Source organism: Rhinatrema bivittatum, chromosome 9 (genome assembly GCF_901001135.1).
Source record: "Rhinatrema bivittatum chromosome 9, aRhiBiv1.1, whole genome shotgun sequence".
Lineage (NCBI taxonomy): Eukaryota > Metazoa > Chordata > Amphibia > Gymnophiona > Rhinatrematidae > Rhinatrema > Rhinatrema bivittatum.
Window position 1 is genome coordinate 199,379,311 of NC_042623.1, and position 15,368 is coordinate 199,394,678.

At 46.4% G+C, this 15,368-nt stretch overlaps 1 protein-coding gene across 2 annotated transcripts in view; it reads right to left on the reverse strand.

Moving 5' to 3' along the window:
* The window catches only part of XRN1 (5'-3' exoribonuclease 1), a 205,025-nt gene that overhangs the window by 140,176 nt on the left and 49,481 nt on the right, over positions 1-15,368 (reverse strand). For both annotated transcript variants that reach the window (XM_029615082.1, XM_029615083.1), the window contains 5 exons: positions 13,164-13,320; positions 11,561-11,680; positions 5,341-5,510; positions 4,572-4,692; positions 4,377-4,475 (listed from right to left, as the gene is read on the reverse strand). In XM_029615082.1, the coding sequence (XP_029470942.1) occupies positions 4,377-4,475; positions 4,572-4,692; positions 5,341-5,510; positions 11,561-11,680; positions 13,164-13,320 (667 nt within the window). The remainder of the gene's footprint in view (positions 1-4,376; positions 4,476-4,571; positions 4,693-5,340; positions 5,511-11,560; positions 11,681-13,163; positions 13,321-15,368) is intronic.

A 15,368-nucleotide genomic window follows, 5' to 3' on the forward strand; every position in this document is an offset into this window, starting at 1 on the left:
CCTGCACTGACTTGCTTAGGCAGACCGCTGCCCAACCGGAGAGGCTGGTATCCGTCGTCACCACTGTCCAGTGGGGAACCAGCAGGGATATACCGCAAGTGAGATGGTCCAAATCGAGCCACCCGTGAAGACTGGCCCTCGCCTGGGCAGTGAGCGGACGCGGTAGATGAAACCTTCTGGGCGTAGATGAGCAAAGCCCAAGGAACCAACGCCAGGGTGGACACCATCGACCCCCGAACTGTCAGATAATCGCAACCAGCGGCAGCTGAAGACTCAATAATCGACGCACTTTAGACTGAAGCTTGCGTGCGCGATGCCTGCGCGTTCCAGCCTTCAAGATGGAAGGAATCGGTCAGTGAGTGCCTCGGTGCAGCCAGGCGAAATCCTGGCCTCCTGGGGGCTCCCAGAGGCGTCCCTTCATGTCGGCATCCCACCATTCTTCCAGCTGCTCCTCAGATTGTGCATCTTAGGCAGGCACTACCAATGCCGAGTGCTCCCCTTCGGACTCGCCAGGGCTCCTTGCACGTTTACGAAGGTAATGGTAGTCGTGGCGGCACAACCGCGACTGGAGGGGTTCCTGGTACACCCCTACTTGGACGATCAGCTGATTCGGGCCAAGTCCGAGGGTCGGTGCCATTTGTTTACCCCTGTGAGAACCAAAATAGGCCGGGACGTGCCGTCCTTCTTCGGGGCGATGAAGTAAATGGAATAACGGCCCGTGCCCTGCTGGAGGGCGCGGTGCACCGCCCCCGTGATCCATGGACCTTTGCAGGGCGCCGTCAGGAATTTGTCCAGCGGAGACCGTACAAAATCTAACTCGTAACTGTTCTCTAAGACGTTGAGGACCCACAGGTCGGACGTTATGTTGGCCCATTCCTCGAAAATCAACCTCGCCCCCACGTTTGGAACAAAGAGCGGTGGCTGCCTTAAGGAATGGCCCAGCAGTATCTCATTGCGAGGCCTTGGGCCCTGTGCCGGACGGGGTTCTTCCCTGTCTGCCGTGACGCTTCCCCCCGGAAGGACTGTGGCCACGAGGAGGCCAGTGAAGACGTCGAGCGATCAGGAGGCCCAGAGGACCACTGGGAACGAGATCTCTTTCAACCATGGAAGCGGGACCTAGCAGAATAGGGGGACCGAGTTATGGACCTGTCTTCTGGGAGCTTGAAAAAACCCGGTTCTCATCCAGGGAAACCTCAATCATCCAACTCTTAACCGAATAATAGCTTTCCCCTGAAGGGCCGTGCCCCGAGGAGAGCCTTGGAGGATCCATCCGCTGCCCCGTTGTGAAGCCAAAGCAAATCGATGAGCCGAAACAGCAGTGACCATGGAACTAGCCGAAGTACGCAGTAGATCATAGAGGGCATCCGTACTATAAGCGATGGCAGCCTCCGGACGATCCGCCTGCGTGGCGTCTTGAGCCGAAAAAAACCTGCAGTCGCCTGTAGAACTTGGGCCCAGCGCAACTAGCCCGCATGGCGTAGTTACTACAGATGGCAGCTCGGACCCCTCCACGCTGAAACTTCGAAGATTGAACTCTTTGTTACTGCCGACACCGCCGCATCTAGCTTCGGAAGCCGTAGAAGCTCCAGTGCGTCCTCTGGCAGCGGATAAAGCTTGTCCCTTGCCTTGGTCCCCGTCAGACCCAGCTCTGGAGTATCCCATTCCTTCTGACGCCGAGAACGGAATGTGAAGCCACCGCTGGACCAGTGAGCCCCAGCAGGACTGGGTCCAAGTTCGCTCCAGGGCGCGAAACTGTCGGTGGGGCATCCACCCCTAGGTCGTTGAGGATAGCCGGGATAAGCGGGGACAGTTCATCTCTGCGTAACACCGAACCAGCGTAGGGCCATCCACATAACTGGTTTGATTGTTTGCCCGGACCAGTCAGGGCAGAACTGTCCCCGGACGCTCCATCGGCCCCCCCCAGGGGCTCCCCGGGCGTATCCACCGCATCCTGTGAGGTGGACGCAGAGTCCGTATCCTGCGGGACCCCTCTCGGTGGTCGCATTCCCTTTGCTGGAGCCGGGGAGAGATCTGGGCCCACCCGGGATTCCTTCTTCCGTGGGCCATCCCCCTGAGGGAGGCCATGCTTCTCCTTGCGCCTGCGGCCCTTGTACTTGAGTAACGTGCGCAGCAGGAGCGCGAAAACGGCCGAAAACGAGGACCCGGATTTCTCCTGCCGTGGGCCATCCCCCTTAGGGTGGCCATGCTGTTCCTGGCGCCTGCGGGCCCTGCCCTTGAGTACCTTGCGCAGTGGGAGCGCGAAAATGGCCAAAACCGAGAACCCCAAAACCGAGGAGGTCCCCTCCGCGCTAGCCTCCCCCGGGGAGACAGCCCCCCCCGGAGGACCCCCCTTCGAAGGCCTGTGGCGAGGAGGCAACGCGGGAGGCATGCTGGGATTCCCTGTCGATTCGCGCCCAATTTCGCGGGCTGACCCCAAGATGGCCGCCGCTTCCGCGCTGAGCGGGAAGGGGTCAGCCGGTATGACAGGAACTGCCAAATCGCGTGAGGGCGACCGTGCCGACCGGAATCGACCCCCCCTGTCTGTCCCGGACGTTCCCTCCCACCCGGAACACAGGCAGGGCAAATCCCCTCTCGTGAGAGCCACGCGCCGAGCCGCAAGCGCGGCAACCGAACCCCTCGGCATCCACGCGGTCGCGGCGGGACGGGTGGCGAACTAACAAATCAGAAATTCCAAAAACAAAATCCTACCGCCGAAAACACTCCCCGTCCCTCACCGAGCCGAGAAAACACCCCCACCGGCGAAGAAAACGGAGAGCCGCACAAGAAAAATAAAAGTACAATTTTTTTTTTTTTTTGTACTCAAACCTGCCGCTGTCCAGGGTCCTGGGTCTTCTGCTTCTGTTGGGGGTGAGTGAACCGGGCTCCCCGATGTCACCCCCTACGCTGCTGCCTGTGGTAGGCCAGGTCCTCGACCCTCAGCAGCGGCCTCAACCAGGGGGGGATGGTCCCCTCAGAACCTTCCCACCCCCCTGGGAGGCAGCACGGACAGCTTCCTCTTGACTCTTCTCACTTGTAAATTTGCTTTTTTTTTTTTTTTAAATAACCAAAGCCAAAAGACTGAAACCAATAAAACCAGAATGACCCTGACTAAACTAACTATCAGTCCTCAGGCCACTCAGAGGCTGTGACTAGACCTGCACCACCTACTGGAGACAGAGTAAGACTGAGGGGCTGTGACTGGCACAGGGGCATATATGGCTCCGCCCACAAGTTTTAGTCTGTCTCCATCTACTGGTGCGGAGTCACAACCCAGGTGTCCTGGACTGATCCTGGTACGTACAGGGAACTGCTGATTTTGCCTGGATGAACCAGTCATCGAGATACAGCTGCACCAGCACTCCTTCCATTCTGAGGGCTGCTGCCAGTATTACATCTCTGGTGAATGTATGTGGTTCTGTCGCTAACTCGAAAGGAAGCGCACAAAACTAAGTATTCCCCTAGGATCAAGAGCCGCAGAACGCACTGGTGATCTGGATTGACTGCTATATGCAGATATGCTTTTGTCAAATCTAGAAATACCTGCTCTGCTTATATGCTGATACAGTAGAATATTCAAATTATGTGGCACCTCCAAGTAAAACATTGTTTCCATAGTATAGTGCTTGGTGCAATGGCAACGAAGGTTTAAGTGGTGTATTTTCTTAATTAAATTTACTTGAAATGCTGAGCTGTACTGGGCCTATTTTGGCAATTGCCAAAGCAAACCTAACCCCTTGGCTCCTTCCCGCAGAGATGAAGAAACACATCAGAACATACTGTCACAGCAGCTGCCTGCTCCACATCTGCCAGCATTTCACAGTTTTGTCTATTGCCCCCCATCTTCTGCATTCTATATAAACCTCTTTCCCAAATCTACCCAGCTATCACAGCAAGTTTTCAGCCAGGGCCTAGAGTCTATGGCTCCTTCTGTAATCCACTACACATGTACACCCTCAAGTCTGGACACTAGTTATCACCACCGAGTGATTTGCAGCTTTCTGCCCTGCTTCCCCACCCACACTGGCTCCGAACGCTGAGGATCGAGAGGTCTGAGCTAGGGGGTTTTTCCTTGCTGTAAGGGGGCTAGGTTGGAAGGGGCAGTTGCAGAACGGGACTTGGTTGAAGGCATTATTCCTCCCACCTCAGGTGCTGCGCTTACGTATCTGGTGTATGCACCTGGCTTGACAGTCCCTGCCTGTGACATCAAGTGTCGCAGACGGTTAGACAAACCAAATATATGTGCATTTGCCAGCATAGAAATGTTGAGGAGTAGGCTGCCTGCCTACAACCCAGGTGTATGACAAGACCAAAGCAGCTGTGGCAGTGACAGGAGTTGTAGCCTTGGCTAATTCAATGTGTTGCAGCTCAGTGCTCACATGCTCATCTGAATCCTCATCGACTATGATTTCCAACATCATGTTCTCTCCACGACTGCTCTGATGAAATACTTGCACCCCAGCTTTTTTCAGATAGAACTAGAAAAAAGAGGAAAAAAAAGGTTATGAGCAATTTATCTCTTGCAAACCTGATTTTTATATTAAAGTGCAAAACAAACTTCTCAGCTAAGATACCTTATGTTTGATGTGCTGTAATGTAGGAAACCCACAAAAATATAATGAAGTCTTATCAACTTTTGTTATCTTATTCTCAGTTATATCAACAATCCAAGCGTCCAACGAGACTGCTTTACATCTAGAAACAAACAAAAATAAGAACGCAGTTAATTTTGTTAAGTTCAGCCCGGTTGTGGCATCCTTAGTCAGGGAGCTGCTATAGTAAAACTGCTTTGGAACAGAATTTTTGTAGGATGAAAGCAATGAAGGACATTCGATAGAGCCTTCAGTTTTGACTCATCTATGCATGCAGTAGGGCACCATCAAGTCTTACACACCCTTTCACTTCCACTGAAGGGTTTTGATTAGGGCTGCTAAATTCTCAGGCATTTTGGCATCAGAACTCTGCCACTTTACTCTGTTGAAAGTGGCCATCAGGACATGACCTTCGGAAATGTTCCTTCTAGTCAGAATCATGTTATGACTGTGGCACTAGTGCGCAGCAACGATAGATTGTGAAGGTTGAGCAGAACTGTCTGCACTCGTGATCTCAGATGACAATACAGCATCAAGACTAGGAAGGTCAGGGCCTTGACCAAACAATTCTTTTACACCTCGCAACTGAGAAAACCAGAAAACTGCATAGATATGGCCTGGAGGAAGGTGCATTCAGATCATGGCATCCAAGCAGCTTTTAGCTGAACTAGGGTACTTTCAAGAAAGCTGAGTACTAGTAATATGCACTCAGGTTTATTTTTATTCCAGACAGATGTATTCAGTTTGCTACCTTGTGTGGCACCTGTTGACGGAGGAGAATTTCTCTGGCCACGGCGAATGATAGGTGAACTCAGTTTCTTTCTCATACCAGTACTTCAGGCATTCACTGTGCCTGTTCCTGTGCTTTTCCTCTTCAGTCAGATGTTTGTTGCAGGGCTCCATCGCCTGAAGCAGCAGTTTCTGTAGAACAGGAACAGTGGGTGAAAACACCATCATTTAACGGTCTCTTCAATAGGTTTTACACTTTAGGAACTGGTGGAATAAAATGCCTTTCCTTGAAAGATCAGAATGTACTTAAAACCCTGAGCAGCAGCAATCAAGTCCTGGGCCTCTCAGATTTACATGAATGGAGGTTTTATGGTAATCCTCACTGGACAGATATCCACATCCTGAATACTAAACCAACTGCAGAGATGGTTCCCTCAGAAGCTGACCCTAGAAGGGCCTGGACACACTGCATTCTAAGCAGAATCTGAACACCGGGTCAGCACAAGCAACATTAGCCAGTTTAATATTAAAATAAGAAAACTGGTATTAGCTTTCAAGTAAACATGATCCTTAACCTCAAATACTAAATGTGAATTCTCCCTAATGTGTGTCACTAGTCACATCTTTGATTTGTTTCTGCCCAGCAGCTCTCTCCTGCTCCTTAGGACCTCTACCTCATTTGGATTCAGGGCTGGAATCTGGCACCATAAACTTTCATTTGAAGCTACCCAGGGATTTTTTCCTCTGTTTTATATTCCCTCTCAACTCACCTAGCCCAGTCACCGACAGGGATCAGGCACCAGGGCTCTTTTGGAAACCCTGCATATGTGGATTCACTAGGTGGCAATTGAGGGATGATCTGGGCTTGCTCCTCCCCCCCTAGATTTATTTTTATTTATTTACATCTTTTTTACTATACCAATGTTAAGACAGATTCTTATCACACCGGTTTACATCGAACCCAAAAATTTGTGAAAAAAGTTACAAACAACAAGTATCAAATTAAGGAGAGAGTTAAATATAAATTATAAATGAAAGAGTACGCTAATGAATAGAAAGAAGGATGAACATAACGTATAATAGGGCTGATCAACAAAACAATGTAATCGAACCTCGTGAGAGGAAACAGATAAATTCCAAATTAATTCGGCACTTAGTTCGGATCTCGAAGAGGGAGGGTGTATGGGAGGGAGGGGCGTAAGGGGAGGTAGGGGAGGTCACAGATGGTCAGGGAGGGGGGAAGTTAAACGAAGTTACAGCAAGAATTGCACGTTAACTGTAACATGAGTCTGTGTTTGCGACGCAGGATGTTAAGGAAAGGCTTGTAAGAATAACCAAGTCTTCAATTTTTCTAAATGTGAGCTGGCATTGTTCCTGGTGAAGCTCTGGGGGTAAAGCGTTCCATTGTGAAGGTCCGGCGGTGGAGAAGGCGTGTTTTCTTAATGAAGGGTGGATCGTGGCCTTGGCGGAGGGGGCGATTATAGACGCTTTGTAAGCAGATCTAATTGGTCTGGAGGAAGAGTGCATGTGGAACGGTATGTTAAGCTGGAGGGAGGACTGCTTGTGGATGGTTTTATGTATGATGGTGAGGGACTTATAGAGGATTCTGAAATTAATGGGAAGCCAATGTAGATTCTTGAGAATGGGTGTGATGTGTTCTTTTCTATTAGAATTGGTTAATATCCTTGCGGCGGCGTTCTGGAGCATCTGCAAAGGTTTGGTGGAGGTTGCCGGTAGTCCAAGAAGTAGAGCGTTACAATAGTCTATTTTTGAGAAGAGGGTGGCTTGGAGAACCATGCGGAAATCGTGAAAATGCAGGAGAGGTCTGAGCCTTTTTAGGATGTGTAGTTTATGGAAGCATTCTTTTGTAGTGTTGTTGATGAATTTTTTAAAGTCTAGTCGGTTATCAAGTGTGGCTCCAAGATCTCTCACGTGTGTTGTGGCGGCTGTGGAGAGGTTGTTGATGGAGGTGTTGATGTCACTGGTAGAGATGAGGAGAAGTTCTGTTTTTATAGTGTTGAGGACTAGGTTGAGGCTAGATAGGAGAAGGCTGATTGAATTGAGGCAGCTGTTCCAAAAGTTGACTGTTTTAGAGATGATTTCTCTTATGGGGATCAGGATCTGTACATCGTCGGCATAAATATAGTGTGTTAATTTTAGATTAGCAAGGAGCTGGCAGAGGCAGAGAAGATAAAGAGAGTGGGAGAGAGTGACTAACCTTGAGGAACTCCATGTATAGCGCATATGGGGTGGGATTCTTTGTTGTTTATTCTGACCTTATAGTTTTCTATTGCTGAGGAAGGACTTGAACCAGCTAAGGGCAGAGCCTGCGATGCCAATGTAAGCCAGGCGATTAATGAGAATGGAATGATTTACCGTGTCAAACGCCGCTGAGATGTACAGTAAGGCTAGTAGGTAGGATTGTCCTTTGTCTAGACCCATGAGGATGTTGTCGGTGAGGGAGATTAAGAGGGATAGATAATGTGAACATTGCCTCTGTAGGCATCCCCATCCCAGACTGACCTGAAGAGCAGTCTTGACTTTGGAATCAAAGTCAGAACCCTCCGTATGACACCGGCATTGAGCCATCAGGCCTGCCCTAATATGAATGTCTCTTGCATTGTATTCTTGAGCTTGTAAATTTGAGTCTGATTACTACAGGTGAGACAAATCACATCTAAAATGTTGATTACAAAGATTGAGATAGAGAACATCAGTCTTAATTTTTATACAAAGCAATTAACATAGTGGGTTTTAAAAGATTTGGACAAGTTCCTAGCGGAAAACCTCATAACACATTATTAGCCAGGTAGATTAAAGAAAGCTTCCTTCTCATCCCACATCAATCCAGAAACTGTGCTCCCTCAGGACCCTGCCTTGGCCTGAACTGGTTGCATCTTATTTTCCTTTTCTGTAGTATGCAGACTGTGGTAAGAGAAATTTATTTTTTTTTGTCCAGTTCAGATTTTCTTTGAAGAAAAAAAAATTAAAATGCATTGCACCCAGTTAGGGACTGCTGAGTGCTTCAAGATCCGAGGGCCTTTTTAGTCAGAAGGGAGCTCATTTTTTGAGTGATCCATGGTGCAGGCTGCTACGAATAAGGTTTTCCTTGGGTTGCTGTGTAAGAACATAAGAAATTGCCAGCATCCTCTTTCCAACAGTGGCCAAACCAGGTTACAAGAATCTGGCAAGTACCCAAACACTAAGAAGATCCCATGCTACTGATGCCAGAAGGCTTACAATCTAACAGGCCGATAAAGTACAGAGCGCTCCGGTGGAGCACACTGTTAACCTGCGTTTGGCGCGCTATTTTTACACCAAAATTAATTTAAACATTTTTTAAAATGTTAAAATTGGTAGGCGGCCCACGGGTCGGAAGACGGTCGCTCAATTATGCTGACGTCTGTTTTCCGAACCCGTGGCTATTAGCGGGTTTGAGAACCGACGCCGGTAAAATTGAGCGTCGGCTGTCAAACCCGCTGACAGCCACCGCTCCTGTCAAAAAGGAGGCGCTAGGGACACGCTAGTGCCCTAGGGCCCTCATTTGCATGATCGCGCGCCCAGGACAGTGGCCTGGGCATGCATTGGGAGAGCGGGTGCTCGTCTAGTAGCGCCTGCTCTCCCGCGAATTTTACTGTATCGGCCTGTAAGTTTGTACCTGAGGCAATGGAGGGTAAAGTGACTTGCACAAGGTCACAAGGAACGAGTGGGACTTGAACCCTATTCTCCTGGTTCATAGTCCACTGCTCTTCACTCCACTCCAGTTTATATCTACCCGTTCTAGACCTCTCATGATTTTAAAGACCTCTATCATATCCCCCCCTCAGCCATCTCTTCTCCAAGCTAAACAGTCCTAACCTCTTTAACCTTTCCTCATAGGGGAGCTATTCCATCCCTTTTATCATTTTGGTAGCCCTTCTCTGTACCTTCTCCAGTGCAACTATATCTTTTTTGAGATGTGGCGACCAGAATTGTACACAGTATTCAAGGTGTGATCTCACCATGGAGCAATACAGAGGCATTATGACATTTTCCGTTTTATTCACCATTCCCTTCCTAATAATTCCTAACATTCTGTTTGCTTTTTGGACTGCTACAGCACACTGAGCTGACGATTGTGATTTAACTACTTTTAATAATTTTGTATCATCTGCAAATTTGATAACCTCACTTGTCTTATTCCTTTCCAGATCATTTATAAATATATTGAAAAGCACTGGTCCAAATACAGATCCCTGAGGCACTCCACTGTTTACCCTTTTCCACTGAGAAAATTGACCATTTAATCCTACTGTCTGTTTCCTGTCTTTTAACCAGTTTGTAATCCATGAAAGGACATTGATTCCTATTCCATAACTTTTTAGTTTTCTTAGAAGCCTCTCATGAGGGACTTTGTCAAATGCCTTCTGAAAATCCAAACACACTACATCTACCGGTTCACCTTTATCCACATGTTTACTAACCCCTTCAAAAAAATGAAGCAGATTTGTGAGGCAAGACTTCCCTTGGGTAAATCCATATTGACTGTGTTTCATTAAACCATGTCTTCTATATACTCTGTGATTTTGATCTTCAGAATAGTTTCCATTATTTTTCCTGGCACTGAAGACAGGCTCACTGGTCTATAGTTTCCTGGATCATCCCTGGAGCCCTTTTTAAATATTGGGGTTATATTAGCCACCCTCCAGTCTTCAGGTACATTGGATAATTTTAATGATAGGTTACAAATGTTAACTAATAGATCTGAAATTTTATTTTTTAGTTCCTTCAGAACCCTGGGAGGCATACCATCTGGTCCAGGTGATTTACTACTTTTTAGTTTGCAAATCTGGCCTACTCAGCTTCCAGGTTCACACAGTTCTCCTTGTGGCACAGTTGAAATATGTCAGCCTCCAGAGAATGCGGGAAGCATTGTTGGGCCTGCAGGGATTGTAAATTTAAAGAAAATTCAGTGGGGCTTTGCTCTGGGTGCACAGTGGGAGGTGAGGGAGCTTGGGGACCTCTGCAGCAGCCAACAGCAGGAAGTCAGCAGGTAAGCATTAGCACCAGCCACACAACTCAGACCTTGGCTGTTTAGAGGAGCTGATCAGAATGGGAATGTTATGTAAAGATATGTTCTGCTTTACATATTAAGTTTAAAAATCTTTTCATATTTGGATGCCTCCTTAGTTATGTTGCTCTCTGTTATATGTTATATGTCATATGTTATTTGTTATATGTAACGCTCCTAAGCGAATTTTGTTGTTATCATGTAAACCGGTGTGATCTGTATTCGTACAGGAATTTCAGTATAGAAAAATTAAAAATAAATAAATAAACTGTATTCATTTTGTCAGCTGCTCCTGTGGTGCAGGGGATCATGGGTGGCAGTGCAGGGAACCCACCACATTTATCTCCTAAAGGGGGGCATGAGTTAGAACAGAAATTTTTGAGGGGGTTTCTGCCTCTGCTATGGGATCCTCTACTTCTGGTGAGAATTTCTCCATGGAGTTTGTTTTATTGTTACATAGGTCATACTTGGCTAGGAAGGACGCTTTTCCAGTTGTCCCTACCCTAAGGATTTATCTCACATTTCCTCCAAGCAAGGTGGTCCTCCTGGGGAGAAGTCCAGGGGGGGACATTGTGGTTTCATCCAGTAGGAAGAGATTGAAAAGAGTCCAGATTTGGATCTGGGCACTGGACTGTCTCTCAAGAAGATGGAGGAGAGGACCTCCCTCGTGGTCCCCCTCAGGTGCTGAAAATGAGAATGAGGACTCCTTAGGAGGAGGAAATACTATGGTTGTGGAAGCTCAACTGATGATGTAGGAAAACTTCATTGGCCTTTATATGAACTTTTACACATCAAATCTCTCTATTTATTTATTTATTTGTATGTTTTTATATACCGAAGTTTGGTGCAGGCCTTCACTCCGGTTTACAGGTATAACAACGGTTTATATGAACAGGCAAACGATTTACATCGATAACTGTGGGAGAAGGCGCAGGCCTTCACTCCGAGTTACAGGTATAACAACGGTTTACATGAGCATCGCCTTCTAGAGGACGATGTGCAAATTGCTAGAATTGCCTGCAGTCTCTCGGAAATATAACTGCCTGCAGTTTTGGTCCTTGATGCAATAAAAAAAAAAAGAAGTAGCAAGGCCAATAATCAAAAGGGTACAACTATAACTGTTCAAAACACAGGTGAATAAATGGACCCTATTACTCATTAACAAGAACACTGTTCAGTTCAAAGTCCTCACCTCGTCGATAAATGGAATTAGTACTACTGCTTCCCACTCTTGCTGCTTTCCATTTAAGTCTGTTTTAAATTCAAGTGGATAGTACTCTAGGATTGGAGAGTCTTCACTGGTCATCAGATACTGAAAATTAATGCAAGAATTCAAGGTGGTAAAGGAGTTACACAATAGCAGGTTTTTTGGCCAACAATGAGGCCTACTTACAAAGATGCATTAAACCATGCTTCAATGTGCAATTTTAATGCACTTTGGTTACTGCAGTTTAGTGAATATGGTATGCATTCCTGTAGCAAGGAACACAGAAGGAGCACCTAGCACCTAGGCAGTCCCACTTGCTAACCTGGAAAATATTAAACCACTTTTTCCCCTGGCAAAGCCTTTCTCAGCACAATTAAACCCCTTTGGTAGCCCTGCCTGTGTTAGCAAACCCCATGTGCGCCCCCCATTCTAAAAACTATTACCACTATGCCTGGATGCTATACAGGTCATAGAGGTAACAGAGCTTCTTCAAAAGTCAGCTTATTTCATTCTATTAATTTCTCTGATTTTGAAGTTAATTTTGTAATAGCCCACATAATTTCAAATCAAAAACATGCATAAGTTCCACCAATTTTCAAAGTACTTTCTCTTTGAAAATTAGCCAGCAAAACTACATGTACATATTTACATCAGATAATTTGCATGCAGATTATTTTGGGTAAAATTTCCATATCTATTTTTTAAAATACAAAAGTCCGTGCGTAAATGCAAACTAGCCTCTGCTCAGTCTGGGTAAACTTAGGCGCATGCAAACTACCTGCATGCTCGGCAGGCCAGCCATTTTATAGCAGGCCATTTTTGCAGCTAAAGCATTGCCTAACCCATGGAAACACCTTTGAAAAGTACCCTCCCAGTTCCGAGCTCTGATCTGACTTTTGTTCTAATGGATTTTGTTTCTTACACTGCCACGCTCTCTTGTGGAATGAAAAGTGTGTACTTTCTTCAGATGGCCACATTTCCTATTTCTAAAAATCTCCTTCTGAGTCTCTGCTCCAGTGTTTGTGCTCCATCTACAGTTTGCATGCATTAGTGTGAGGATTCCATAGGCGTTTCCAAAAACTATGAACACTAGTATCGCATAAAAAATTAAAACCAACACAAAAAAAAAGGCGAGTGGAACGATATATTCTTTTTTTAAATTCTAAATGAATTATCTGAATAAATAATGCTGGTACTGCAGTTTAACAAGAAGAAAGAGATCTAGAAAGGTTCCTATCAATTTTTTGTCTTTTGTTAGCCAGCATGCCAATTTTTAAGCTCTCTCAAATGTCTGCCGTGCTGGATCTTTTTTTCAGCCCACCAAATTTTGCTTGCTACGGTTATCCATAATCTCCAATGAGTTACTCTAGCAGATGCACACACCAACCGCGCAATCGTTGAATTTCAAAGTCAACAGAACCAGGCAAAAGAGCATAAAAGAAGGGTCAAAGAAAACAAAACCTTAGTCCAAAAGCACTCAGCAGAGCAGGCATGCAAATAAAACACCAAAGAGTGAGACACCACCCGTTCCCTTTCCTCCAGCAAGGCCCAAATTGTTCACAAGAAAGCATTTGCTCATAAAGCTTACCTGGTAACATTCAGGCAACAGATCTTTGCTGGCTGCTGGAAGTACAGCAAGAAGCTGTTCAAACGGCATGAAAGGTTTCTCCAACTCAAACTTGATTTTGAACATGCTGATGTTGCGAATGTCCGACAGGTAAGGGGCATAATGGTAGGGGTAATACCTAGAAAGCAAAACGGAAATTGTGTAGTTATAATCACCCCAACAAATCACAGAAAATATATTGTAAGACATCTGCTCCCCCATTATTTCCAATTTACATGTTGCAAGTAAAAGGTCTATCATACTAAGGCATCTACATTAGACATGGCTGTGATGTTACTCTCACTGAACCAGATCATCAGAAGAGAACTGGGCAGCAAGCAAAGTAGATTAGAACCAAGGCTATTTTTGTCAAGCTGACAGGATAAGAGGGCAAGGCAAAGAGATAAGCAAGTTGTTTTATTCATGAATACGTTGGCTATGAAAATGGTAATTTCTTTTATCATTAACGCAATTCAAAAATGTGAAACAATGTCAAGGAAATAAATCATCATCACATAACACTGATAATCTGCTGCTATATAAATTCATTAAAAATAAATGTTGATGTTTAGCTGGAACAGCATGTGAACTACCTCATAATTAAGAACATAAGAACATGCCATACTGGGTCAGACCAAGGGTCCATCAAGCCCAGCATCCTGTTTCCAACAGTGGCCAATCCAGGCCATAAGAACCTGGCAAGTACCCAAAAACTACCGTATTTTTCGCTCCATAAGACGCACCTGACCATAAGACGCACCTAGGATTCAGAGGGGGAAAATAAAAAAAAAAAAATAATAATTTGTGCTAAACTGGCTCTGCGTCTGGGCGTCTTATGGAGCAAATTAGGGGAGTGCATAGCTTTTTTTTTTCTCCCCATTTTGTTTTCGGGTCTGGGGAGGGCCATTTCGGTCCACTCCCCAGATCAGAAAACTTTTCTTTCTCTGGGAACCCCATCCCAACCCTTTAAATTAACAACCCCCACCCTCCTCCCCCCCCCCCCCCCAAGACCTGCCGACTTAATTTACCGCAACCCCCCACCCTCCTGACCCCCCCAAGACCTGCCAAACGTCCCTGGTGGTCCAGCGGGGGTCCAGGAGCGGTCCGGGAACGATCTCCTGGGCGTGGGCCGTCGGCTGCCAGTAATCAAAATGGCGCCGACGGCCCATTGCCCTCACTATGTCACTGAGACCAACCAATAGCAGCGGTCGGTCCCAGTGACATAGTGAGGGCAAAGGGCCGTCGGCGCCATTTTGATTACTGGCAGCCGACGGCCCCACACCCAGGAGATCGTTCTCGGACCCCCGCTGGACCACCAGGGACGTTTGGCAGGTCTTGGGGGGGGGGGGGCGGTAACTTAAGTCGGCAGGTCGGGGGGGTCAGGAGGGTGGGGGGTTGCGGTAAATTAAGTCGGCAGGTCTTGGGGGAGTCAGGAGGGTTGGGGGTTGTTAGATTTTTGTGTTTTTTTTTTTATATTCGCTCCATAAGACGCACATACATTTTCCCCCCACTTTTGGGGGGAAAAAAGTGCGTCTTATGGAGCGAAAAATACGGTAAGTCTATTCCATGTTACCATTGCTAATGGCAGTGGCTATTCTCTAGGTGAACTTAATAGCAGGTAATGGACTTCTCCTCCAAGAACTTATCCAATCTTTTTTTAAACACAGCTATACTAACTGCACTAACCACATCCTCTGGCAACAAATTCCAGAGTTTAATTGTGCGTTGAGTAAAAAAGAACTTTCTCCGATTAGTTTTAAATGTGCCACATGCTAACTTCATGGAGTGCCCCCTAGTCTTTCTATTATCCGAAAGAGTAAATAACCTATTCACATCTACCCGTTCTAGACCTCTCATGATTTTAAACACCTCTATCATATCCCCCCTCAGCTGTCTCTTCTCCAAGCTGAAAAGTCCTAACCTCTTTAGTCTTTCCTCATAGGGGAGCTGTTCCATTCCCCTTATCATTTTGGAGCCCTTCTCTGTACCTTCTCCATCGCAATTATATCTTTTTTGAGATGCGGCGACCAGAATTGTACACAGTATTCAAGTTGCGGTCTCACCATGGAGCGATACAGAAGCATTATGACATTTTCCGTTTTATTCACCATTCCCTTTCTAATAATTCCCAACATTCTGTTTGCTTTTTTGACTGCCGCAGCACACTGAACCGACGATTTCAATGTG